Source organism: Globicephala melas, chromosome 15, assembly GCF_963455315.2.
Source record: "Globicephala melas chromosome 15, mGloMel1.2, whole genome shotgun sequence".
Classification (NCBI taxonomy): Eukaryota; Metazoa; Chordata; class Mammalia; order Artiodactyla; family Delphinidae; genus Globicephala; species Globicephala melas.
The window spans coordinates 62266510-62292260 of record NC_083328.1 but is presented as its reverse complement, the minus strand read 5'-3'; the positions used below and the strand labels follow the sequence as shown (position 1 = coordinate 62292260).

The window sequence follows — 25751 nt, the reverse complement described above, 5'->3', positions numbered from 1 at the left end:
ACAGCTTTTTCCCTAGGGCTGCCTTTATGAGAAAAGGCTCTCTGAAATTGGCATGGGAGATGTTTGCAAGTTGTCAGGTGCCATCAAAGGCAGGAGAAAAAAAAAAGGCAGGAGAAACTGAATTGTTGGAAAAAGGGGGATGGGGATGGGGGTGGGTACAGAGGCCAAGTAGATGGAGGGTTTTAGTGACTGAGCTACAGAGAAAAACCAGGTTGATCTCTTGGCATTGTCCTTTATCTTTTTCAAAAATCTCTTTTAAATGTATTTTTAATCATACAAATAACACATGAATTCATTATTGCCAGGGAAAAGAAGTCAAACAAAATAGAAGCATATGGAATGAAAAGTAAAGATTCGCCTGGGTGCCATCCCTTTCCACCCTAGGGCAGATGTGATCGTTAGAATCAGTTTGGTCTGTGTCTTTGCAGACTTCCTCTGTGCGTTTACAGACAGCTGAGTCCATAAGCAAACACAAAGACATCCCACTCTAAGTACTGTTCTTTGACTTGCTGTTTTTCACTTAATGATCTCACCTTGAGATCATGTTTTTTAACAGCTCTGTGATATCCCTCCTGTGGGAGGATGTCCTATGATTTTTACGACTGGGTAGGCCACTACTGATAGACATTGAGGTTGCTTCTGGTGATTTCACTATTATAAACGGAAGAGCCCTGCATATCCCTCCACATACTCTCGTATACACGTGCCAGTATTTTCTCAGATAGATTCCAGGTGGTGGGATTTGCTGGGTCAGAGGGCATAAGCATTGTACCTTTTGGCAGATTTTGCCAAGTTGCCCTTCAGACAGGTCATACCAGCCTCCAGACCTCCCGGCAGCAGGCCAGGTGTGTATAAGCTGGAAGTTTGTTCAGACATCCAGCACACCTGTGTCGTCGGCCTGCTCGGGTCCGGCTTTGTGCTCTGAGCCAGAGACAATTCTGTTGGGTCAAATGCTTTCTGGGACTGCTGGCTTTGGGCTTTGCTGCTGCTGCTGCCAGATCACTGAAGGGGTATATCAGAGAGGGGCACTTACTCACCAAGGCAGTCACTCGAGTCACATCCTCGTCCTGGAGCATTAACTGAGCTAGAAGAGCACCCCTCATCATGAGGGTTATACTACCCTAGCCCTGCGGCCTGTTGGGAGCCACAGAGAGCAAATAGACATTTAGGATTTTAGTTAAATGTCACCTCCCCAGAGAGACCTTCTTTGGGGTTTCCCCACCCCACGGCCTCTTTCTTGGCCTCCTGTTTGTTTCCTTCACAGTACTTACCTGATCTGCAACCCCACGTCATTTACCTGCTTCTCTCTCTGCCTCTCCCACTAGCCTGTGAGCTTCACGAAGGCAGAGATCCACCTCTCCTACCCACTGCAGGGTCCCCAACCACCTGATCAGTGCTTGGCACAGAGCAGTTGTTTAGCACATATTTGTGGAATGAACCAAAGAGAGCCAGGGAGAACATCATGTGATGAATGTGCAGAGTGTAACCGCTGGAGGAACCCAGAGGCAACAAGATCACCTTCCCTGTTGAGTGGTCAGAGGAAGCCATAGGGATGAGGAATAGGGGCTGAGCCTTCCAGACTCAGAGAGGGGGAGGGGGAGAGGGGGGGAGATGGGCAGGATGGGGGCCAAGTCACCCCTACTGGATAATGTCAAGGGATGGCAGCTCTGTCCCCAACCTTTCTCTCACTTCTGCCAGAACCTGGTCTCTTTGGCCAGTGAAGCCCCTGCATGTCATCCACAGCCCAATCCAGCTCAGCTTCCATCTAACCTACAGTCATTGCTTCCGGTGAGATGTGTGGCATTCAGAGTGTGTCCTCAGTCCCACAGCCTGCTCTTCTCAGCTCTTCTAGCTGCAGCGGTGCCTTTTAGTCACCTGGTCCTTATTCTCCCCTCCCTGGACAAGACAGATCAGAGCTGTCCTGGGAATCAGATGAGTACAGATTTTTAGCAGGCGTTCAGAGTCAGGCCCATCATTGCTGCGTCCGCAGCTGAATGTAGAGAACATCTCGGCCTGGAGATTTTATGTCCTGCTCTGTTTGAGTCGGTCAGTTCTGTGCTTCATAATAGAAAAAATCATCAGTAATTATTAATGACAGTGGCAGGTAAACCAGTGACTTAGGCCCCATCCTTCCTCTGGGGCCATTAAATATTTTTCAGCTTGTGGCACAGATCATTTGCTAATTATAATTGTGCCTGAGAGTCAGTAACCAGGAAATGACAACAGTAAACCACCCATAGATGCATAGGGTGTGTGTGTCTCACACGTACATGTGAGAGAGAGAAGGAGAAGGAGGGATTAGATGGATTGGTTGACTGCGGTCCCCCCGCACTCAGTCACTGCGTGACCTTCAGCAAGTGACTGAACCTCTCAGGGTTGCAGGTGATAACCCCACCTCTCAGGGGGGTAAGAGGATTTGTATGTTGACACATGTTGACATGGGAAGTAGCTTGAGCAATGTGCTCATCAAATACCCAGAGCAAATTCCTAAGGAAACATTCAGACCTGGAAACCAAGGGAAGGAGAACAATCCTCATCTCTTTTTTTTTTTTTAAACCCTTTTCTTCTGCAGGTCAGAGACCAGCAGAAAGATGATGGTCATGTAGGATTAGATGTAAACAAAAAGGAATGTTTAAAATTTAGCTTTATTAAGAGTAAGGTAAAATGTTCCACTTACCCTAATTCAAGTTAAAAATAGGTAACGTAGGGCTTTCCTGGTGGCGCAGTGGTTGAGAGTCCGCCTGGCGATGCAGGGGACACGGGTTCGTGCCCCGGTCCGGGAAGATCCCACATGCCACGGAGCGGCTGGGCCCGTGAGCCATGGCCGCTGAGCCTGCGTGTCCGGAGCCTGTGCTCCACAACGGGAGAGGCCACAACAGTGAGAGGCCCGCGTACCGCAAAAAAAAAACAACAAAATAATAACAGGTAACATAAGGAAATCTTTCCCTAAACTTATAATTAATAGTGGCTCATGTTTTAAGAACGCTTACTAGGGACCAGGCCCATGTGATCCCTTTAGTCTTTTGGATCATGTGCTTGTCCAGCCTTCTGGACCTTTCTTTGTGTGTTGACATGACCTTGTCTGTTCATGGAGGAGGAGTTTTATCTGTGTGTGTGTTTTATTGTTGGCAGCATGATGAAAGTATGACTTTTTTTCCTTTTAATGAAACGTCTTCATGATCTCTCCTTGTTTGAACATGAGAGGAAGCTCCTTCCTGTTTCAGTCCTGCATGTGCGGACTCACCATGCCTGATGTAGCTACTCCCCTACTGACAGCCCTTCAAGCTGTTTTCCTTTTTTATTATGATGAAGAATTGACTTAATCCTCATAACAGCCCTCTGAGGGAGGCACTGCTATTATCATCTCAGATGCGAATGAAGCAGCTGAGGCTGGGAAGTCACGCAGTTGCGGAGCGGTGCGTTTATTGATACCCTGTTTCTTGTGTCCTCTCAGTAGACTGTGGGTTCCACTGGGGCAGCCCCCAGGCCTGTCTTGTTCACGACTGTATCCCCAACACCCAGAAGAAAGGAATGACCAGAAACCACAATTTCTAACCAATGATCTCACACAAAATTGCACATACACCCTGACCTCCCAGTTCCAGTCTCTGCGTTGGTCAGAGCTGGGCCTGTGGCAGGTCCTCCTGCTGGATTCCTGGGGAGTCAGAGCCAGAACCCCCTTCCCCTCTCATCCAGGCCCCAAGAGCCCCACTCCTGCTCATGTCTGCATCCAAAACAGACTCCCTGGTGGCTCCCCTCTGCCCTTCCCAGCAGGGCCTGGATCGCTGCACAAGCTGCTGCCACCTCACTCCCGACCCCGTCCTTGTGGTGCAGACCCATAGATACTGGGCTGGCCCTGCTTTGGCTGTTCTGCCCTGAGGTCTTGGCACCAAGCCTCTGGCACGTTGGGCCCCGCTCAGGACTTGCTCATTCACTCCAGCACAAGGGAAACCGCAGTCCTGTCTCCTGGAATTACGTTTCCATTAGCCTGGTGTGTCACTATTGGGAAGGGACCAGTGAGGAAATGTGTGGGGACGTGTTGGGCAGATCGCTAGTGATTCAGTGGCGTGGAGCACGCATTTGTGGACAGACGGGCTAATTTCAGGTTCATCCCCGTGGGTTGTGTATGGCCCTAGCTGGAAGATTTGTTCCTCCCGACATGAGGTGCCAGTGGCCCAGGCTGGAACCCTCGTCCTCATCCAGCTGGATGTGCATGTTTGCTTTTCTTTTCTTAGCTGGTGGCATTTTGTCGAGGTCTTAGTTCATTCCTTTGTCCCTCCCGTCCTCAGACTTTTAGCTCAGCACTCAGCATCCCAAGCTTGATTCCCCCAGGCCCTTCCCCACTCCCTCTCCTACCCCCACAGCAAGACTGATGTGAAAAGCCCGAGCTAAACACAGGGGGTCAAGGCCAGCAGGAAGGCCTGGGCTTCAGTGGCCCGAACTCCACAGTGACTCTCAGCCCCATCCCTGCCCAGCTCACTGGATCTCAGGCGAGTCACATAACTCCTTGGACCTAATTTATGGATTTGCAAATATTGGGTTGGCCAAAAAGTTCATTCGGGTTTCTAGGCACTCTGCTAGGGGTGAATGAGACACAGTCCTGCTTCCAAGGAGCTCACCATCTGTGGGAGAGAAAGAAAAGGAAACAGGCAGGGCCAGGGCAGCGTGACAGTGCTATAAATGGGGTAAACTCAGCCTGGGGAGCTCAGAGCTGGTGGTTACGGAAGCTTTGGGGTTGGGGGGGCGGGAGGGGGAGGCAGCCTCTAAGTGGAGTCCTGAGGGGTGTGTAGGGTCGAACCAGGTTCTAGGTGGTAAGACCTGGGGGTGAGAGAGCCCGTGAGTGTGCTGCTGTGTAAGGCAGTTCTGTAGGACGGGCACATGCCACCTGATAGGGAGTGAGGCCATTTTAGGACAACAGTGGTCAGAGCCACAAGGCAGGCATGGGCCTCGTTGTGCTGAGGACCAGGCTGAGCTTTCGGTTTTAAGTGAAGACACCTGAGATCAGATTCATGCTCTGGGACTTCCCTGGCGGTCCAGTAGTTAAGACTCTGCGCTCCCAGTGCAGGGGGCACGGGTTCCATCCCTGGTCGGAGATCCCACCTGCTGCACAGTGCTGCCAAAAAACAATAAAGATTCATGCTCTGAAAACCTCCATCTGCCAGGAGGGGAAGAGGTCAGGGGTTTGAGCTGGAATCTGGAGCACAGGGAGGAGGCTGTTTAAACCTGGTAAGAGGGGCTGGTAGCCTCTGTTTCCTCAGCCTACAAGGGTGGTTGTGAGTGGGGAATATGGAAGTGAGTGGAGAAAACTTGTATGAATTGAACAGTGCCACCTAGATGATAATTGCCTTCATAGCCAGCTATGATCTTACTTTGTGACCTTCCAGACCCTGAGGCTGAGATCTAGTGATTTCCCTATTATTTTGCATCTTTAGAGCTAGAGAGTGGAGGTCTGTTTCTCCACCATCTCCTCCCATGCATGTCCATTCAGGCCTGAGTTGGCAGGTCACACCAAAGCCCCATCCAGCTCCACAAGTTGGCCGTCAGCCCCACTTGCTCCCAGTTTCCTAGATCCCAGGCAGCAAGGGCAGGGGATGCAGCACTCTGATTGCCAGTGGTGACAACCACGTGAGTTCTCCCAGTCGTGGGCTGACTGTCAAGTGTCAGCATCTCCAACACAAGCAAGAGACCGGGGGAACCGGGACATTCCTGGGGTGACAGCACCTGCTTCTCTAGGGCCCTGCAGCCCAGGGGCCAGTGTTGGCTGTGGCTGCGATCCTGAGCCCTGTGGCTTCTAGACACACTGCATTAACAGCCTTGCTAGCTCTGTTGTCTTAGACACTTGTTTCGCCTTTTCTCAAGAAACTCTCGCGGGGCTTCCCTGGTGGCGCAGTGGTTGAGAGTCTGCCTGCTGATGCAGGGGACACGGGTTCGTGCCCCGATCCGGGAAGATCCCACATGCCGCGGAGCGGCTGGGCCCGTGAGCCATGGCCGCTGGGCCTGTGTGTCTGGAGCCTGTGCTCCGCAAAGGGAGAGGCCACAACAGTGAGAGGCCCATGTACCGCAAAAAAAAGAAAAAAAAAAAAAAAAGAAAGAAACTCTCTCTCCTTGGCTAAGTGACAGAGAGTGGATATGAAGCATGAGCATGGGGCTGTAGCAGGACTCGGCAGTGTGGGTACAGACCCCTGAGAAGGGCGTGGGGGTCAAGGGAAGGGCTAGGCTCCGGGCCTCACACAGGCAGGATGGGCACTGCAGCCTAAACGTGGTCACTTACTCCTGGGTGACCCTGGGCAAGACCCTAACCTCTGAGTTTGCTCATCTCGAAGTGGGGCTTATGAGCCCTACCCCAGGATGTTGTGAAGATTCAGTGATGTGCTTTTTGTTAAGCGACCCGGCCCAGGGCAGATCCTCAGATGTTGGTTTCTCCAGCTCTCCTCACTCCCACCCTGTAGTGGAGTGTGTTCTGACCATTTCATTCCACTTTTGATCTACCCCTATCTGTCCCTTGCCACCCTTTTATCAGCTGCCCCATTAAATCTTCATCTTCTGGGAAATCCCTGGTGGTCCAGTGGTTAGGACACGGCGCTTTCACTGCCAGGGCCTGGGCTCGATCCCTAGTCGGGAAACTAAGACCCCGCAAGCCGTGCAGTGGGGTCAAAAAATAAATAAATCTTCATCTTCATCATGGCCCAGAGGGGAGCCTGGAGCCCTCATGGCTGCCAGTGAGAGGAATGTGGTCTGACTGAGCCCTGGGAAGGGATCAGCAAACTGCTCCCAAGACGCCAGCCCCATGCTGGGTCTGGGGCCACAGAGCTGGAGCAGATGCCACCCCATTTGGTGGGGAGGCCAGTGGGAAGTGACTTCATGCCAGGGGTCGCATAACTGAGTGTGGAGTCGGGGAAGACTCTGGGTGTGGGAGATGGCGATGTTGCCTCTCCAGGGATGAGAAGGAGCCCTTTGTGGGAAGGGTCATCCCAGCCCGGGGGCAGGGCATGGGCAGAGGCACCAAGGTGTGGCCACACAGCGTTTGCAGGACCAGGCTGCGTTCAGGGCTACGGGGACACGCAGGTGTGGCGCAGGGAGAGGGGAGCACTGGAGGCTGCTCTGTGTGTGTGTGTGTGTGTGTGTGTGTGTGTGTGTGTGTGGACGATCCCTCAGGGGCCAGGAGGATGAGGGAGGCCTTTGAGCAAGAGGGGGCAGTGGGAGGGAGAAAAGGGGGCTGAGCTGGAATTCTGAGGAGGGGAATTGGTGGAACCTGGTGGCTGATGGCGATAGAGAATCCGAGGGGCTCAGCCACTGTCAGTGAGGGCAACTTTAAAGAATGGGCTGCTCCGAAAGTATCCCTAGAGTAGGGAGGCTGTCCAGCAGTGTGGGTAAGCGTGTGGTGTCTGATGCCAGATGGTCTGGGTTCAAAGCCTGCCTCTGACGCTTGCTGGTTGTACAACTTTGGGCAAATTACTTGAAGAACCTTTGTTTCTTCGTCTATAAGATGGGATCATTATAATGTACCTACTATGAAGGGTTATTGCAAGGATCAACTGTTTTCACACATGTGAAGTGCTTACATTAATGCCTGAGTATTATCAGCATTTTTATTAATAAGAAAATATAATAATGGACAGCATTTATCAGAGCTAGGTGTTTTTCTCTTTTCTCTCAGAGACCGACCATTAGAGTTATAACTACTAACTACCCTAGAAAGCATTTAGTCCCTAAATCATGTAATTCTCACTTTCATATAATAAACTGAAAATTCTACAACTAGGTTTGTTTTGTGTTGTTTTCTTTTTTTTGTTTTCTTTTTTTTAGCCTCACCGCTTGGCTTGTAGGATCTCAGTTCCCTGACCAGGGATTGAACCTGGGCCTCGGCAGTAAAAGTGCCAAATTCTAACCACTAGGCCACCAGGGAACTCCCCACAACTAGATTTTTTTTTTTTTTTTTTTTTTGCGGTACGCAGGCCTCTCACTGCTGTGGCCTCTCCCGTTGTGGAGCACAGGCTCCGGACGCGCAGGCTCAGCGGCCATGGCTCACGAGCCCAGCCGCTCCGCGGCATGTGGGATCTTCCCGGACCAGGGCACGAACCCATGTCCCCTGCATCGGCAGGCAGACTCTCAACCACTGCACCACCAGGGAAGCCCACAACTAGGTTTTTTTATACCATAAAAACATTTTTCACTTTTGTTTTCAAATTAAAACCATTAAAAGATTAAAAAAATAAAGAATGGGCTGCTCTTCAGTCTCTGAAAGCACAGAGGGACAGAGCAAGGACTAGGGGAGCCACCATTGTAAGTAATAAACTAGAGTTTATCACTCATTTTACGGATGAGGAAAACGCTGCTTAGGGAAGGGGAAGTGACTTACACAGGGTCACACAGCCACTAACTTGCCCATGCTATTTCCACTGCTTCTTTCCCAACGTTCCCTGCCCAGACTGGGCAAAGTAGTGCTGAGTCTGCAGATGCTGTGTTGGCTGAATCCCAGGGCCTCTGGGAAATCCTTTCTCCTCAACCCAAATGGAAAGCCTCTAGGTCAGAAGAGGTTGTCTCAGCCAGCCTGTGACAGCTAGGGACTTCCCTCCGAGAGAGTGAAGCCTCAAGGCCAGTGTGTCCCCAAGATGCCCTCTCCCTGGGGACAGGGGCAGGGCACCCACTCAGGACTAGTGACTTTCGGTTCCAGACAGACCAAGCCAGCACGCACGGCTCTTTCCTTCCATGCCACCCTCCCCTGATACTTTATTATGAAAAGTTTCTCACACACACAGCAAAGTTGAAAGATTTAACCTTGAACACCTGTATACCTACGACTTAGACTCCACCATTCACATTTTACTATACTTGGATGATCACAAATTATCCATTTCTCAATCCATCTTATTTTTGTAATGTACTTCAAAGTGAAGTATACATATCAGTACATTTCCTGTCAGATATTTCAGCATGTATATCATTAACCAGAGCTCCATATTTACTTACATTTTTCTTTTTTTTTTCTTTTGCGGGCCTCTCACTGTTGTGGCCTCTCCCGTTGCGGAGCACAGGCTCCGGAGGTGCAGGCTCTGCGGCTATGGCTCATGGGCCTAGCTGTTCCGTGGCATGTGGGATCTTCCCGGACCGGGACACGAACCTGTGTCCCCTGCATTGGCAGGCGGACTCTCAACCACTGCGCCACCAGGGAAGCCCTACAATGTTCTTTTAATTTCTGCTGTACAGCAAAGTTATTCAGTTTTACATATATATATATACATTTTTTTTTTTTGCCCGCTGTGCAGCATATGGGATCTTAGTTCCCTGACCAGGGATCAAACCCATGCCCCCTGCAATGGAAACACAGAGTCTTAACCACTGGAACACCAGGGAAGTCCCTACATTCTTTTTTTATATCTTTTCCAATATGGTTTATCACAGGATATTGAATATAGTTCCCTGTGCTATACAGTAGAACCTTGTTCATTCACTCTATATATAATAGTTTGCATCTGCTAGTCCCAAACTCCCAATCCATCCCTCCCCCACCTCCCCTCCCTTGGCAACTACAAGTCTATTTTCTATGTCTGTGAGTCTGTTTCTGTTTTGTAGATAAGATCATTTGTGTCATATTTTAGATTCCACATATAAGTGATTTATGGTATTTGCCTTTCTCTTTCTGACTCACAAATGGGTATTATTTCGTTCTTTTTTATGGCTAAGTAGTATTCCATCGTGTGTGTGTGTGTGTGTGTGTGTGTGTGTACGTACATATATATATATATATGTATATACCACATCTTCTTTATCCGTTCATCTGTCGATGGACATTTAGGTTGTTTCCATGTCTTGGCTATTGTGAACAGTGCTGCTGTGAACATAGGGGAGTGTGTATCTTTTTTTTTTTTTAATATCTTTATTGGAGTATAATTGCTTTACAATGGTGTGTTAGTTTTGTGCTGTATAACAAAGTGAATCAGCTATATGTATACATATATCCCCATATCCCTTCCATCTTGAGCCTCCCCGCTACCCTCCCTATCCCACCCCTCTAGGTGGTCACAAAGCACCGAGTTGATCTCCCTGTGCTATGCAGCTGCTTCCCACTAGCTATCTGTTTTACATTTGGTAGTGTATATATGTCAGTGCTACTCTCTCACTTCGTCCCAGCTTACCCTTCCCCCTCCCCGTGTCCTCAAGTCCATTCTCTATGTCTGCGTTTTTATTCCTGTCCTGCCCCAGGTTCATCAGAACCTTTTTTTTTTTTTAGATTCCATGTATGTGTGTTAGCATATGGTATTTTTTTCTCTTTCTGACTTACTTCACTCTGTATGACAGACTCTAGGTCCATCTACCTCACTACAAATAACTCAGTTTTGTTTCTTTTTATGGCTGAGTAATATTCCATTGTATATATGTGCCACACCTTCTTTATACATTCTTCTGTTGATGGACACTTAGGTTGCTTCCATGTCCTGGCTATTGTAAATAGAGCTGCAATGAACATTGTGGTACATGTCCCTTTTTTTGTTGTTAGAAAAACATTTATTAAATAATTTAAAAATCTGCCTGTTTGATTTGAATCTTATTCAAATATGTAGTTTTCCCTAGGCACCCATTCAACTACATGTATTACTTGCACTTAGGTTTGGTTGACTGAAAGAATCAGAGTGGAGGATGGAAGAGGAGGCAGTGATGTAAACAAAACAGAATGTTAGGTCTCCCTCAAATAAATATCTGAGTAGGTGGTCCAAAGTTGGTATCATGTTCCATAGTATCAGGAACTCAAGCTCCTTATTTCTCATCGTTTTGTAAAGCATGGCTCCAGTGGTCTAAATGGTAACATTTACAACCGAGGTGATTTGGTTGGGGAACAGCTAACACTTCACACATGCTGTCTCATAAGGAAGTTTCCCAGAGGTTGCCACGTGACATTTCTGCTTAGACTCCACTGGCCAAAACTTACTCACTAATTGCAAAGGAGCTTGGGAGATATAGTAAGCATTTATTTGGTAGTACTTCCCATATGGCAGTCACTGCTCTTAACTCCAGTGATCCACTGTTCTGATAACAGATCTGTTCTCTCTTTTTCCTTTTTTTTTTATATAAATTTATTTATTATTTTTGTCTGCGTTGGGTCTTTGTTGCTGTGTGCAGGCTTTCTCTACTTGCAGTGAGCGAGGGCTACTCTTCATTGCAGTGTGCGGGCTTCTCATTGTGGTGGCTTCTCTTGTTATGGGCCACGGACTCTAGGCTTGTGGGCTCCAGTAGTTGTGGCACTCAGGCTCAGTAGTTGTGGCACATGGGCTTATTTGCTCCACGGCATGTGGGATCTTCCTGGACCAGGGCTCAAACCTGTGTCCCCTGCATTGGCAGATGGATTCTTTTTTTTTTTTTAATATCTTTATTGGAGTATAATCGCTTTACAATGGTGTGTTAGTTTCTGCTTTATAACAAAGTGAATCAGCTATACATATACATATATCCCCATATCGCTTCCCTCTTGCATCTCCTTCCCTCCCACCCTCCCTATCCCAACCCTCTAGGTGGTCACAGAGCACCAAGCTGATCTCCCTGTGCTATGTGGCTACTTCCCACTAGCTATCTATTTTATGTTTGATAGTGTGAATATGTCCATGCCACTCTCTCATTTTGTCCCAGCTTACCCTTCCCCCTCCCCATGTCCTCAAATCCATTCTCTAGTAGGTCTGCGTCTTTATTCCCGTCCTGCCCCTAGGTTCTTCATGACCATTTTTTTTTTTTTTTTAGATTCCATATATATGTGTTAGCATATGGTATTTGTTTTTCTGTTTCTGACTTACCTCACTCTCAAGATTGCTTTGGCTATTTGGGGTCTTTTGTGTTTCCGTACAGATTGTGGAATTTTTTGTTCTAGTTCTGTGAAAAATGCCCTTGGTAGTTTGATAGGGATTGCATTGAATCTGTAGACTGCTTTGAGTAGTACTGTCATTTTCACAATGTTGATGCTTCCAATCCAAGAACACGGTATATCTCTCCATCTATTGGTATCATCTTTAACTTCTTTCATCAGTGTCTTATAGTTTTCTGCACACAGCTCTTTTGCTTCCTTAGGAAGGTTTATTCCTAGGTATTTTATTCTTCTTTTTTGCAATGGCAAATGGGAGTGTTTCCTTAATTTCTCTTTCAGCTTTTTCGTCGTTCGTGTATAGGAATGCAAGAGATTTCTGTGCATTAATTTTGTATTCTGCTACTTTACCAAATTCATTGATTAACTCTAGTTGTTTTCTGGTAGCATCTTTAGGATTCTCTATGTATAGTATCATGTCATCTGCAAACAGTGACAGTTTTACTTATTCTTTTCTGATTTGGATTCCTTTTATTTCTTTTTCTTCTCTGTAGACTTTTTAATGATGGCCAATCTGACCAGTGTGAGGTGATAGCGCATGTATTTTTGATTTGCATTTCTCTAATAATTAGTGATGTTGAGCATCTTTTCATGTGCCTGTTAGCCATGTGTGTGTCTTCTTTGGAGAAATGTCTATTTAGTTCTTCTGCCCATTTTTCAATTGGGTTGTTTGTTTTTTTGTTGTTGAGTCCTATGAGCTGTTTGTATATTTTGGAAATTAAGCCCTTGTCGGTCACATCATTTGCAAATATTTTCTCCCGTTCTGTAGCTTGTCTTTTCATTTTGTTTATGGTTTCTTTTGCTGTGCAAAAGCTTGTAAGTTTGATTAGGTCCCTTTGTTTATTTTTGCTTTTATTTGTATTGCCTTGGGAGACTGACCTAAGAAAACATTGGTACAATTTATATCAGAGAATGCTTTGCCTATGTTCTCTTTTAGGAGTTTTATGGTGTCATGTCTTATGTTTAAGTCTTTAAGCTATTTTGAGTTTATTTTTGTGTGTGCTGTGAGGTATGTTCTAACTTTGATTTCATGCAGCTGTCCAACTTTCCCAACACCCCTTGCTGAAGAGACTGTCTTTTTCCCATTGTGTATACTTGTCTAGTTTGTCAAAGATTAATTGACCATAGTTATGTGGATTTATTTCTGGGCTCTCTATTCTGTTCCATTGATTCATATGTCTTTTTTTGTGCCAATAGCATGCCATTTTGGTTACTGTAGCTTTGTAGTGTTATCTGAAGTCTGAGAGAGTTATGCTTCCTGCTTTGTTCTTTTCTCTCAGGATTGCTTTGGCAATTCTGGGTCTTTTATTGTTCCATATAAATTTTAGTATTATTTGTTCTAGTTCTGTGAAATGTGTCATGGGTAATTTGATAGGGATCACATTAAATCTGTAGGTTGCTTTGGGTAGTATGGCCATTTTAACAATATTAATTCTTCCAATCCAAGAACATGGGATATCTTTCCATTTCTTTGCATCATCTTCAGTTTCCTTTATTAATGGAAAAACACAAATCTTAATGTACGTTTCCTGAAGCCTTCTTTGACTCAGCAAGATATTTTTGCGGCTCATTCATGTTGTTGCATACAACAGTAGTACGTTGCTTTTTAAAATAAGCTTTTAAATTTTGGAATAATTTTAGATAGTACAGAGAGTTCTCGTATGTCCCCCACCCAGTTTCCCACAGTTTTAACATCTTATATTACTGTGGTATGTTTGTCAAAACCAAGAAACTGACCCTGGTACGTTATGAATAAGTAAACTCCAGATTTGATGTGGATTTCACCAGTTTTCCCTTTATTGTCTTCTTTTTCTCCCAGGATCCAGTCCCAGGTACCACATTACACTTAGTTGCCACATCTCCCCCATGTCCTCTGCTCACACTCTGTCTTTCCTTATTTCTTGTGACATGGACAGTATTGAGGAACAGTGGCCAGGTATCCTGTAGAGTGTCCCCTCTGGGTTTGTCTGATGCTTTTCTCATCATGAGGCCACGTTTTAGGTTTTTAGAATGCTCAGGCAGTACACACTAGCCACACTTCATGCCGTTTATCCTTCATCATTTGGTTAAGATAGTGTTTGCCAGGCTTCTCCAGTGCACAGTTACTATTTTCTCTTTCTCTGTTCTTTGGAAGTGAGTCACGAAGTCTAGCCTACCCTCGGGGGCAGGGGGTGGGGAGTGGGCAAGAATTAAGCTCCACCTCCCGAGGGGAGAGTCTCTACATGTATTATTTGGAACTCTTTTGTAAGGATTACAAAAGGAATTCTCCCTTGTTTATTTATTTACTTATTCAATCATTTATCGGCTGATTGTTTTTAATTGGATTTTTATTTTTATCAACGTAACATGTATATATAATTTACAAAGTTAAGGCTTACAAGGACAAAGAATAGCTGCCTAAGGTCCTATAGTTATTTGTTCTGGTGCTTCTAGATTGTATACTTACTCTACTATTTCTTGATTTTTTTTTCCCATTTTATATTGTCACACCATATGAAATTGTCAATACTCAACTGTTTTTGATCTGCAAAATTGGCAGTTTCATATGGTTCAAACTAATAACCTAGTGTTTTGACTTCCTATTTGACCAGCTGATCGTGTGTGACATTGGAGTTGTTTTGTTGTGAACTGTGACTTTGCACCTGCCCCTCATCTGACCTGGCTCGGGGATCAACCCCCACCAGCTCCAGGCTCCGCCTCCTCAGACTTGACACCTTGGGCCTGGGTGAGAAAGGGGCTGCAGGGAGTGAGGGCAGCCTTCGCTGTGGTAACTACACCCCATGGGCAGCTGCGGCGCAAGGCTTCAGGGGCTCCCTGGGCTCTCTGCTCTGACACCCTCAGTGGCAGAGTTCTGGGCCCTTTGCACACTGGGCCCCAGGTACATTGCCTTGCAGGGTTATAGCCACTAGTCCAGCTCTCCCAGTATAGCCTTAGGCCAACTGTTGAACCCTTTGTGCCTCAATTTCCTCATCTGAAAGATGGGAACCATCAGCCTTCCAGATGGATTCCTGTGGTGGCAGAATGGCAGGTCCTTGTCCTGAGGCCATGGTGTGGGTTTGCTCTCTTTCCTGCCCACAATGTGAGAGAGGCTTCCCAGAACAGGGGTTTGGGGGTCAGAGGCTGAGATGCCAGGCTCAACCTCTGTCTTGCTATAATGCCCTAGCCAGGTGCTCCCCCAGTTCTGGGCTTACGTCGCCCCATCTGTGCCAAGGTGATTGGTGATGATAATCTGAGAGGCTTGTAAGTGCCTGAGAACTGGTGGTATCTGCAGTGGTGAGCCCCTCTCCCCTCATCCTTCTGTAGGGCTGGGCCCTGCCCCTCCTGTTCCAAGCACTGGAGGTCCTGGGAGCTTGGGATGAATCGAATTGTAAGACTGCGGGCCCAGTGTTCGGGGGACCTTGGCAAGTCCCTGTTCCCCTCTGGGCCTCAGTGAGGGGGACGGTGGGCTGAGCTGCTAGGGCCCTTTCTATTCTGAGGCCCAGACAGAAAAGACAGACCAAGCTGGGCACAGACACCATGGTGGCAGAATCACTCAGTGACACTGCCCAGGTCAGGGGAGGAGCCACAGTCATCAGGCAGTCTCACAGATGAATGCAAAACTGCAATTTGGACGAGTTTGTGCTACCAGAGAAAAGTTAATGGGACCAAGACCCAATCTAGGGTGTGAGGGAGGGCTTCTCTGTGGAAGTGATCCTTCCTGAGGCCTGAAGGGCAGGCAGGTGTTTACTAGATGAAAGGGGAAGAGAACATTCCAGGCAGAGGAGACAGCAAAGATCCTGCATTGGAAGGGAACAGGCCAGTGTGACTGGAGCTGAGTGAGGTGGAGCACGGCAGAGGCTGAAGCACGTACATGGGCAGGGACCAAGTGCAAGGCCTCAGAGCCCCAGAGAGTTTGATCTTCACCCTAAGAGCCATGGGAGGCCTTTAGAGGACCTTAAGCTGGGATGTAACATGACCAGATTTGTCTTAAAAAGCAACCTCTGCTGCTAGGGTGGGAGGTTTGAGATCAGGAAGCCCAGAGAGGAGACCACTGTTGTTCAGATGACAGTGGCTTTGTCCAGGGTGGTAGCTGCGGGGACAGGTAGAAATAGAACTGACAGGCTTGGTGGCTTGGTGTATGGGAGGAGACAAGTCTGTTGATTCTATGGCCTGAACACCTGGATGGAAGAAGGGGGATATGGGTTCCCAGTGGGAGAAGCAGGTTTGATAGGGGACTTGGCTGGGGTGGAAGGGCCAGTGGGCACTCAGGAGGTGAGACGGAGGAGCGCGCCAGTCTGGAGTTCACAGGCCAGGGCTTGGGATGGAAGCACAGACCATGGTAGGAGGAGGAAGGGCAGTAGGGCAACTTCTGCAGCAGTGCCAGTGAGACCCTTGAAGGGTGGTGTAGGCCCTGAGGTGCAGGGTCCCTGGGCAGGGTCTCCCCAACACCTACCTAGCCCCTCAGAGATCCAAAGTTCAGGGGTAGGTATCATGAAGCTTCTCACATCTCTCTCCCCCCAGATCCTGCTCATCTCCGATTACTTCTATGCCTTCCTACGGCGGGAGTACTACCTCACACATGGTCTCTACCTGACCACCAAGGACGGCACGGAGGCCATGCTTGTGCTCAAGTAGGCCTGACTGGGCACAGGGCTGCACGGACTTCAGGGTTGAAAGGGCCAGAAGCTGGGCCAAGCCCTCTAACCAGAGCTTCCAGCAGGGAAGTCCTGGGCAGATCAGGTTTGAGTCCAGGGTCACAAATATCTGGTACCGGTGAGGAGCCAAGGCTGGCAGCAAGGCCTGTGGGGAGTAGCCAGGAGCATCTCCACTCGCACTCCCCACTTTGTGGCTCTGCACACCAAGGAGCCCCCCTCCCAAGCAGGGAAGGGGAAGAAGCAGATGAGCAGGGTTTGTTAGGTTGTGGCTACTTAATAAATGTTTTCTGTTATGCAAACGTCTGCCCTGGAACCACACTGCACTCTGGAAGGGGTGGGCTTGGCCCCTAATACCACCATGGTGCACTAAACACAGGCGTGGGTTTCCCGAATGAGCTCTGAGTCCACAGAACACGGGTCTGCGCACTGGTCAGCTGAGAATGGTGTGGGGCAGCCCTCCCCACTCCCCAAGCAGCTGGAGGCAAAGGGCCAGGCAGGCCTGAGCAATCTTTATTCTGCAGAGGAACAATGACCACAGATCCATACACCATGTCAAGACTGGGTGAGCCAGGGGCCAGTCCTTCAGGGGTGGGCAGGTCCAGGCATGGGCAGCACCTCAGGTCAGGGAGGGACAGATGGGCAGACAGGCAGGGGCCTAAAAAAAAACCACACAGAGCAGGGGTGCTAGGGACTGCTCCCAACCTCCCCCCATCCCAGCCAGCACCCAGAGGGGCAACCCTAACATGACTGGGCCAGGATCCACCCAGGGGCAGGGTAGGTGCGGTTGGTGCCCCCTGGCTAGGATGTGGCATCCCCGCCCAGCCCACCAGGGGCAGGGGCAGAGGCAGCTCAGTTCAGGTGCCAGGAGCTCCCAGGGCAGAGCCTGACAGGGACCCCCCACTCCCAAGCCAACCCCCCTACTGCTGGCTCAGAAGCCGAAGGTTTCCTGGGAGGCGTAGACCATGTAGAGGAAGCCGTCATCGTCCTTCTCCTGCTCATAGATGTCGGCGATGGGCGTGGACACGCTCACCATGCTGTGCTGGTTCACCAGCAGGAAGAAGGCCTGCGTGGGGTTCAGCTGCAGGCGGCGCCTGAGGTGGGCGGGAGGGCAAGCCAACCGTGAGGGGCCTGGCTGTTGAGCGAGTGTAGCCCTCACCCGCTCCCCAAAATGATCCTAATCCTCCACCTCACACCCATCCCAAGCCCTTCTAGAGGCTCTCACCTCCGACCGGACACTGACCCAAGCCCTGACCTTGACCTTTCCCAACCTCCCCACAACAGGGACCCAGCACCCGTTCCCGTGCCCCACCCCCACCTCTTCCTTCTCAGAGGGACCCAGCCCCCTGCCTGACCCCAGCAGGACCCAATCCCCCTCTGACAGCTGCTGCCCGCGCACCGGATGATCTTGACCAACTCGCTCATGTTGACATGGTCCGGGACCAGGAACTTGGTCTTGTCCAGGACGGGCAGCTGCTTCTCACCCTTGTAGCGCTCGATGATTACCTGGGAGCGGGGCGGGGGATGCGTGAGCCCGAGGCGGGGCCTGGGCCGGGCGGGGATGGGAGGGGGCGGTGGAACTCACCGGGATTTTGCTGGGGTGCTGCTCGCGGATCTGCTGCACCTCTTTACAGCGATCGGCTGCAGACAGCAGTCGGGGATGAGGCCGGGCCGAGGTCCTCCTCGCGGTTCCGTCCCGCCAGTACCCGAGGGGCGGCCCCGACCCCGCCTCCCCGAAGCCCCCGCCTCCGGAGCCGTTGGGCCCTAAGGCCCGGGCACAGGACCGGGATGCGAGGCGGAGGCCCCGGCCCAGGCCCCAGCCCGCTTCCCATCCCGAGGGTCCAGCTCCAGCCGAGCCTGACGTCACGGAGCTGACGTCATCTGCGGCAGTCGGGTCGGTCGGCCAACACCCCCCAGCCCCCACGCCCCCACCCCGCACTCGCAGAGCGCCCGCCGGGCCTCACCAAAGCTCCGCCGCTGCTTGAAAGGCCGGTCTGAGGGCATCGCGCCGGCCCGGCGGGGCGCGCAGGCCGGGGCTCTGGGGCGCGCGACGAGGGGATGTGGCTGCGGTTCGGGGGCTCCGGGGGCTCCGCGCCTCGCGCTCAAGGGCTCCGAGGCTCGCGCTGAGCCCGGCGACGGCGGCTCGGGGAGGTAACTCGCCCGGCTGACGTCAGGTCACAACATTCCTTAAAGGGGAGGCCGGCGCGCCGCTCCCATTGGGCCGACGCAAAGTCCGCCCGCCCGGACCCGTGACATCACGGCGCAGAGAGCCTGGATTCCCGGCCCAGCGCCGCGAAGGGGCGGGGGCTCCCAGGGCGCGTCACAGTCCCGTGACGTCACGGCCTGCGCAGAGGTGGGCGGGGTGGGGTGGGGTCTTCTCCCTGAGGTCCGGGCTGAGGGGAGACTAGAAAGCCTGCGAGGCCGTTGGGGGAGCAGGCTCGCAGCTCTGGCGGCAGGGAGAGCGGGGGCCAGGCTGCGGCACAGCATCCTTCTGTTCCCACTGTCACTAAGTCATCTGACAGCGCTCACTCAGAACCTGTTCCGTTCCAGGAACGGTAGGAGGCACTGGGGATGACAACACTAAACCAAACGTCCTCGCCTTCGTGGAGCTCATGGTTAGAGAAAGAAAAAGGTAGTGGTCGGGGTGGGGGCGGTGATTAAAACTTGAAGACGCTTGGAACAAGACACTGAAAAGCATAAAGGTTTTAGAAGGAATTTCTAGAATTGAAAAATAGAGCTATCGAAATTCAGGTCTCAAAGGATGAGGCAAGAAAGCCAATTAGATACAGCAGAAGAGAAAATCACAGAACTGGATGAAAGAGCGGAAGCAATTAGCCAGAAAACAAGCCAGATGGAACATATAAAAGAGGAAGTGACAGGAATGGTAAGGTGAGAAGAATAGGTTCAATCAGCGTTCCAGAAGGAGAAAAAAGAATGTGGGAGAGGCAGTTCCTGAAGAACTTCCACAATTGATTAGAGACCAGGATCCTCACTTAAAATCCAGAACAGAATAAATAAAAATAAAATCTTATCTAGACACTTCGTAGTGAATTTGCAGAACTCTAAAGAGAAGAAATTAGACAGAAAAATATCAAGTAACTAAACTGGTAAACACGGAAGTCCATCTAAACAAGCACCTGCTATGGAACATGAATGGTGACGATTAGTTTGTGGAGTACAGAGCAAGGAGCACAGGACACAATAACAGGTAGGACTGGAGAGAGTAATCAGAGTTTAAGTGTTCTAAGAAGCTTCATTTATTTGAGAGGAGGAGAATAAAGATAATTGATAATTATCTGGCTTTGTAAAGTCAAGTCAAGTTCAAACACTTCAGAGAGATCACTAAAAGAATAGAAGGTATAAATGCCAATGCACAAAAGAGAAAAGTTTAGTAGAGGGTATTAAAATATAATTGAAGGTAGAAAAGGAGAAACAGGAAGCAAAGTGAAAAGAATGGTACATAAACGGTACAAAACCAGAGGTAGAAAATGTTTTACATTCATCTATTAAAATACAGATGAACCAGATTGGCCAAGAAAAAGAAAATGCAGGTCTATGCTGTTTACAAGAGGACATTTAAAACCTGAGGGCACCAAAAGTAAACAGTTGGAAAAAAAGTGTATACTAGAGAAAAACTAACCAAAAGATATACCCATAGCAAAATCAGACAAAATAGACTTTAAGGCTAGAGACATTATTAGTGATAAAGAGCGTCAGCACAAAGTGATGAAAAGAACAATTTTCTAAGAAGATATAACAATTCTGAACTTGTATGTTAGAGGTTAAAAAAAAAAGTCTGAAAGTGTATGAAGCAAAAGTGACAGGATACAAGGAGAAATTGCCAAGTCCTTCATCACAGTGGTAGATTTAAAAACTTTTTCAGTAACTGATAGACCAAACAGCCAAAAAAAGGATATAGAAGATTTTAATACCATTAATAATTCTAATCAATTGACCCTGGTAGAACCCTGAACCCAATATGTTACTTTCAGGCACACAAGAAACATTTATAAAAAATTACCTGTGGGGAATGTGGGAAAGAAAGGAGTCAAAGACAACAGATGGGGACAGGGAGAATTACAGAGTACATTTTAGGGGAAGATCGTGGGTTAATTTTGGGGAGGTCAAGTTTAAGATGTCTGCTAGCTTCCAAGCAGAGACATAGAGTAGGCCAGGCCCCAAGACAAATCTCAACAGATAATCAGATAATTAATTTCATACAGACCCTGTTCTCTGACCACAAGCAAGAGCTGAATAAACTCCAAATCTTTTGATATTTAAAAACACTTCTAGGGACTTCCCTGGTGGTGCAGTGGTTAAGAATCCGCCTGACAATCCAGGGGACACAGGTTCGAGCCCTGGTCCAGGAAGATCCTGCATGCCGCGGAGCAGCTAAGCCCGTGTGCCACAACTACTGAGCCTGTGCTCTAGAGCCCGCGTGCCTAGAGCCCGTGCTCCGCAAGAGAAGCCACTGCAATGAGAAGCCCATGCACTGCAACGAAGAGTAACCCCCGTTCGCCACAACTAGAGAAAGCCTGAGTGCAGCAACGAAGACCCAACACAGCCAATAAATAAATACATTTACAAAAAAAACGGAAACACTCTAAAAAAAAATTTTTTTAAAAGAATTTAAAAAACACTTCTAGAAAACTCTTTACTCAAAAATGAAATCATATGGAAATGAAAACTATTTAGGTCAAACTAAAAATGAGAATACATATAAAAACTCCAGTTTGGGAGGTGGGGGGACTAAAGCAGAATTTACAAGATTTGTAACCTTATCAGTGGTATTAGGTAAGAAGAAATATGGAGAATTTATGAGCAGAATGTCCAAGAATTTTAGAATGGAGTAAGTGTAAACCCAAAGAAAGTGGAAGGAAGATAATAATGAAGAGCAGAAATTGATTAAATAGAAAACAAGCACTAGTATGTACCACAAAACAAAGCTGGATCTTTGAAAAGACCAATAAAATAAACATTAATATGCAAAAGGGATATAACTACAGATATAGCAGAAATGACAAAAATAAGATTATAAACTTTATGCCAATACACTAAAAACTTAGATGAAATGGACAATTTTCTAGTAAAAGATAATTTGCCAAGACTAATTAAAAAAGAAATAGACAAACTGAGTAGCCATATACAAAAAAACAAAAAGTAGTCCAGATGGTTTTTTAGTTTTCTCCCAAAATAATAATAATAAAAAAAACCAAACCTGCATCAAACATTATACTTAATGGTAGAACACCATACTATATGATAAATGTTAAGCATTGTTCCCTTTAGAGCCAAGAACAGAATTTTTAATTGTATTATTATTATTATTATTATTATTTTGCAGTACACGGGCCTCTCACTGTTGTGGCCTCTCCCATTGCAGAGCACAGGCTCCGGACGTGCAGGCTCAGCGGCCATGGCTCACGGGCCTAGCCGCTCCGTGGCATGTGGGATCTTCCCGGGCCGGGGCACGAACCCGTGTCCCCTGCACTGGCAGGCGGACTCTCACCCACTGTGCCACCAGGGAAGCCCCTAATTGTATTATTGAACAAAATGCAAATATTGCATGGAGGGCCCAGCCAGAGTACCAAGACAAGGAAAAGAAAGGAGCAAAACTATCATTCACAGCCAGAAAACCCAGAGGAATCTACAAACAATAAAAGATTGCTAACTAATAAAGTCTAACAACACACAATACTAAGTTTTAGGGTAATATGGGAAAATGAGAACTCTACACTGCTGATGGGAGTGTAAATAATTTCAGCTACGGTAGGGAGCAATTTGACAAAATCTACCAAAACTGAAATACTCATATTCTCCAAACCAGGAATTAAACTTGTGGGTGTGCACATGAGCCCAAAGAAATACAGTTAAGTATATTTATTGGAACATTTTCAAAATAACAAAAAAAAATTGGGAGCCACCTAAATGTCCTATTAAATATCTTGTGTAACAGAACAACAGGACATTCCTGTAGTGAAAGAGGGAGAGAAGGGGTCAGCAGGCTTTCCCTTTAAAAGCACAGACAGTAAATATTTTCAGCTTTGCAGGCCATATGGTCTCTGGCAACTACTGAGTTCTGTTGGAGTGTGGAAGCAGGCCTAGACAATCTGAATGGGCAAGGCTGTGTCCTAATAATACTTTATTTGCTGAAACAGACAAATTTGGCCTGAGGGCTTTAGTTTGCTGACTCTTGATCCAGAACTGTGTGTGTCAAAGTGGACACATCTCACATACACAAAGTTGCAGGAGATTGTGATCAGTCATTAAGAGCAGTTGAAAGAACTAGGTCGGCCATGGCCTTGAGGAAGTGGTTGCACTTTTCTTTTGTCAGGCTAAGCCTTTGGGGATAGGCCCATCCCCCAAATCCAACAGATGGTCTGTGCTCCATCTTTCCCTTACCTGACCAGTCAGCAGGGCTGACACTCCCTCCACCAGTCCTCTGGTTACTCTGCTCACTTCTTCCTCCTCTCCTCTATCTTCCCTGAATCCAAAGGGCTGGCCTACTACTCTATGTCTCTACTTGGAAGTCTAGCAGACATCTCAAACTTGACCTCCCCAAAATGAACCCATGATCTTCCCCTAAAATGGACTCTGATTGTAACCCTCCCTCTCCGCACCTGTCATCTTTGACTCCTTTCTTTCCCACAGCCCCACACATTCTCCAGGCCCAAATCCTCTTGGTTCCACATTCAAAATATCTCCAGAATCTGACCACCTCTCACCACTTCCACTCCTGCCACTCAAGTCAGAGCCACCATCATCTCTTGTCCGTCTACTGCCATCGTTTCCGCCCTGGTCTCCTTGCTTTGGCCTTGCCCACTTGAGCCTGGTCTCACTACACTGACAAGAGTCCTCCTGTGCACACAGGTGTTGGATCATGCTATTTCTTCACACCACTCAAAGTAAAAGTCAAAGGCTGAACAGTATGCCATGAGGCCTGCAGGAGCTGCCTTCCTGCTGCTCCTCTGGGCTTATCTACCTCACCCTTGCCCCCTTGGCTTCAACTACACTGGCCTCCTTGCTATCACTGTTCCAGGAATCCCAGACACATGTGCCCTAGAGCATTTCTGTACTTACTCGTCCCTTTCCCTGGAGCATTCTTCCCCAAAATCTCTTTGTGGCTCACTCTCTAATTTCCAAGGTCTCCTCAGGGAGGGCTTCCTGAATGATCTTATTTAATACTGCAGCCCCCACCCCAGTCACTCTCTATCCTCCCTCCCAACACCTTGCTTAATTTTTTTGCCAGAGCAGTTATCACATTCTAATATGTTATACGCTTTTCCTAAACATTTTGTGATGAAAACTTTCAAGCGAATAGAACACTTGAAATAATTGTTCAATGACCACCCATATACCTACCAGTTACATTCTACACTTAACACTTGCTCCATTTGCATCATCACTATCTGTCAATCTGTCCATGCATCCATTTTATCTTTATGATGCATTTCAGTAAGTTGCAATTCAACATTTGTTTATGATAAAAAATCTCAACAAAGTGGGTACAGAGGGACCATATCTCAACATAATAAAGGCCATATATGACAAGCCCATAGCTAACATCATACTCAAAGCTGAAAGCTTTTCCTCTAACATCAGGAACAAGGCAAGGATTTCCACTGTCATCACATTTATTCAACATAGTATTGGAAGTCATAGCCAGAGCAATTCAACAAGAAAAAGAAATAAAAGATATCCAAAATGGGGAAGGAAGAAGTAAAACTGTCACTATTTGCAGATGACATCATATTATACATAGAAAACATTAAAGACTTAACCGAAAAAACTGTTAGAACTAATAAACAAATTCAGTAAAGTTGCAGGATACAAAATCAATATACAAAAATCTGTTGCATTCCTATACACTAATAACAAATTATGAGAAAGAGAAATTAAGAAAACAATTCCATTTAAAATTGCATCAAAATGAATGAATTACCTAGGAATAAATTTAACTAAGGAGGTGAAAGATCTGCACACTGAAAATTAGAAGACACTAATGAAAAAAATTGAAGTAGACATAAATAAATGGAAAGATATTCTGTGCTCATTTGGATTGGAAGAATTAATATTGTTAAAATGTCCATACTACCCAAAGCAATCTACAGGTTCAGTGCAAGCCCTATTAAAGTTCCAATGGCCTTTTTCACAGAAATAGAACAAACAATTGTAAAATTTGTATGGGGGTCTTCCCTGGTGGCGCAGTGGTTAAGAATCCTCCTGCCAATGTAGGGGACACAGGTTCGAGCCCTAGTCTTGGAAGATCCCACATGCTGTGGAGCAACTAAGTCCATGCACCACAACTACTGAGCCCACGTGCCACAACCACTGAAGCCCGTGCTCCTAGAGCCTGTGCTCTGCAACAAGAGAAGCCACTGCAATGAGAAGCCCACGCACTGCAAGGAAGAGTAGCTCCCACTCGCCACAACTAGAGAAAGCCCACGCACAGCAACGAAGACCCAATGCAGCCAAAAATAAATAAATTTATTTTAAAAAAATAATAAAAAATAAAATAACATAAGATTTGTATGGAACCACAAAAGACCCTGAATAGCCAAAGGAGTCTTGAGAAAGAAGAACAAAGCTGGAGGCATTACACTCCCTGATTTCAAACTATATTATAAAACAATATTATATTGACATAAAAAGACACATAGATCAGTGGAACAGAATAGAGAGCCCAGAAATAAACCCATGCATATCTGGTCAATTTATCTACAAAGAAGCCAAGAATACACAATGGGGAAAGAACAGTCTCTTCGTGGGAAAACTGGACAGCCACATGCAAAAGAATGACACTGGACCACTGTCTTACACTATACACAAAAATCAACTCAAAATAGATTAAAGACCTGAATGTAAAACCTGAAACCAGAAAACCCTTAGAAGACAACATAGATGATAAGCTCCTTGACATCAGTCTTGGCAATGATTTTTTGGAATTGACACCAAACGCAAAGGCAACAGAAGCAAAAATAAACAACTGGGACTACATCAAACTTAAAAGCTTCTGTGCATCAACAAAATGAAAAGACAACCCACCAAATAGGAGAAAATTTTTGCAAATCCTGTAACTGATAAGGGGTTAATATCCAAAATATATAAATAACTTATATGACTCAATAGCAAAAACCAATCCAATTAAAAAAACGGGCAGAGGATCTGAGTAGACATTTTTTCCAAAAAAGACACAGGTACATGAAGGGTGCTCCATATCACTAATCATCAGGGAAATGCAAATTGAAAACACAATGAGATAGCACCTCACA

At 47.3% G+C, this 25751-nt stretch overlaps 2 protein-coding genes and 1 non-coding gene across 8 annotated transcripts in view; 1 reads left to right on the top strand and 2 right to left on the bottom strand.

The window, feature by feature from the left end:
* Positions 1 to 25751, top strand: part of PIGU (phosphatidylinositol glycan anchor biosynthesis class U) — a 125091-nt gene that overhangs the window by 92632 nt on the left and 6708 nt on the right. For 3 of the 4 annotated variants that reach the window (XM_060284725.1, XM_030830850.2, XM_060284726.1), the window contains one exon: positions 16349 to 16775. The exons of the other annotated variant lie outside the window; for it this stretch is intronic. In XM_060284725.1, the coding sequence (XP_060140708.1) occupies positions 16349 to 16462 (114 nt within the window). In that variant the 3' untranslated portion in view covers positions 16463 to 16775. Of the gene's footprint in view, positions 1 to 16348; positions 16776 to 25751 lie in introns of those variants that run through there. 4 annotated transcript variants of the gene reach the window in all.
* TRNAK-UUU (transfer RNA lysine (anticodon UUU)) lies at positions 7835 to 7906 on the bottom strand. The gene has a single exon. It is a non-coding gene; the product is annotated as a tRNA-Lys (tRNA).
* Positions 16971 to 18740, bottom strand: MAP1LC3A (microtubule associated protein 1 light chain 3 alpha). Of its 3 annotated transcripts, none has more exons than XM_060284727.2 (5): positions 18444 to 18740; positions 18065 to 18120; positions 17879 to 17985; positions 17444 to 17573; positions 16971 to 17137 (listed from the first exon to the last, which is right to left on the bottom strand). In XM_060284727.2, exons 1-5 carry the CDS (start codon positions 18481 to 18483, stop codon positions 17099 to 17101), a joined length of 372 nt encoding a protein of 123 aa, XP_060140710.1. In that variant the 5' UTR covers positions 18484 to 18740; the 3' UTR covers positions 16971 to 17098. The 3 variants fall into 3 exon arrangements, with proteins under 3 accessions (XP_060140710.1, XP_030686725.1, XP_060140711.1); XM_030830865.3 differs by having other exon boundaries at positions 17404 to 17573; positions 18444 to 18726; XM_060284728.2 differs by having other exon boundaries at positions 16971 to 17573; positions 18444 to 18725.

What these genes read in the sequence shown, in the direction of transcription:
- MAP1LC3A (XM_060284727.2), bottom strand. Translation starts at nt 18,483, where the DNA reads ATGCCCTCAGACCGGCCTTTCAAGCAGCGGCGGAGCTTTG. An exon ending in AGCACCCCAGCAAAATCCCG is followed by an intron (nt 17,986 to 18,064) that starts GTGAGTTCCACC and finishes CCCCGCTCCCAG; the next exon opens with GTAATCATCGAGCGCTACAA. An exon ending in ATGACGGCTTCCTCTACATG is followed by an intron (nt 17,138 to 17,443) that starts GTCTACGCCTCC and finishes GTTTTTTTTTAG; the next exon opens with GCCCCTGCCTGTCTGCCCAT.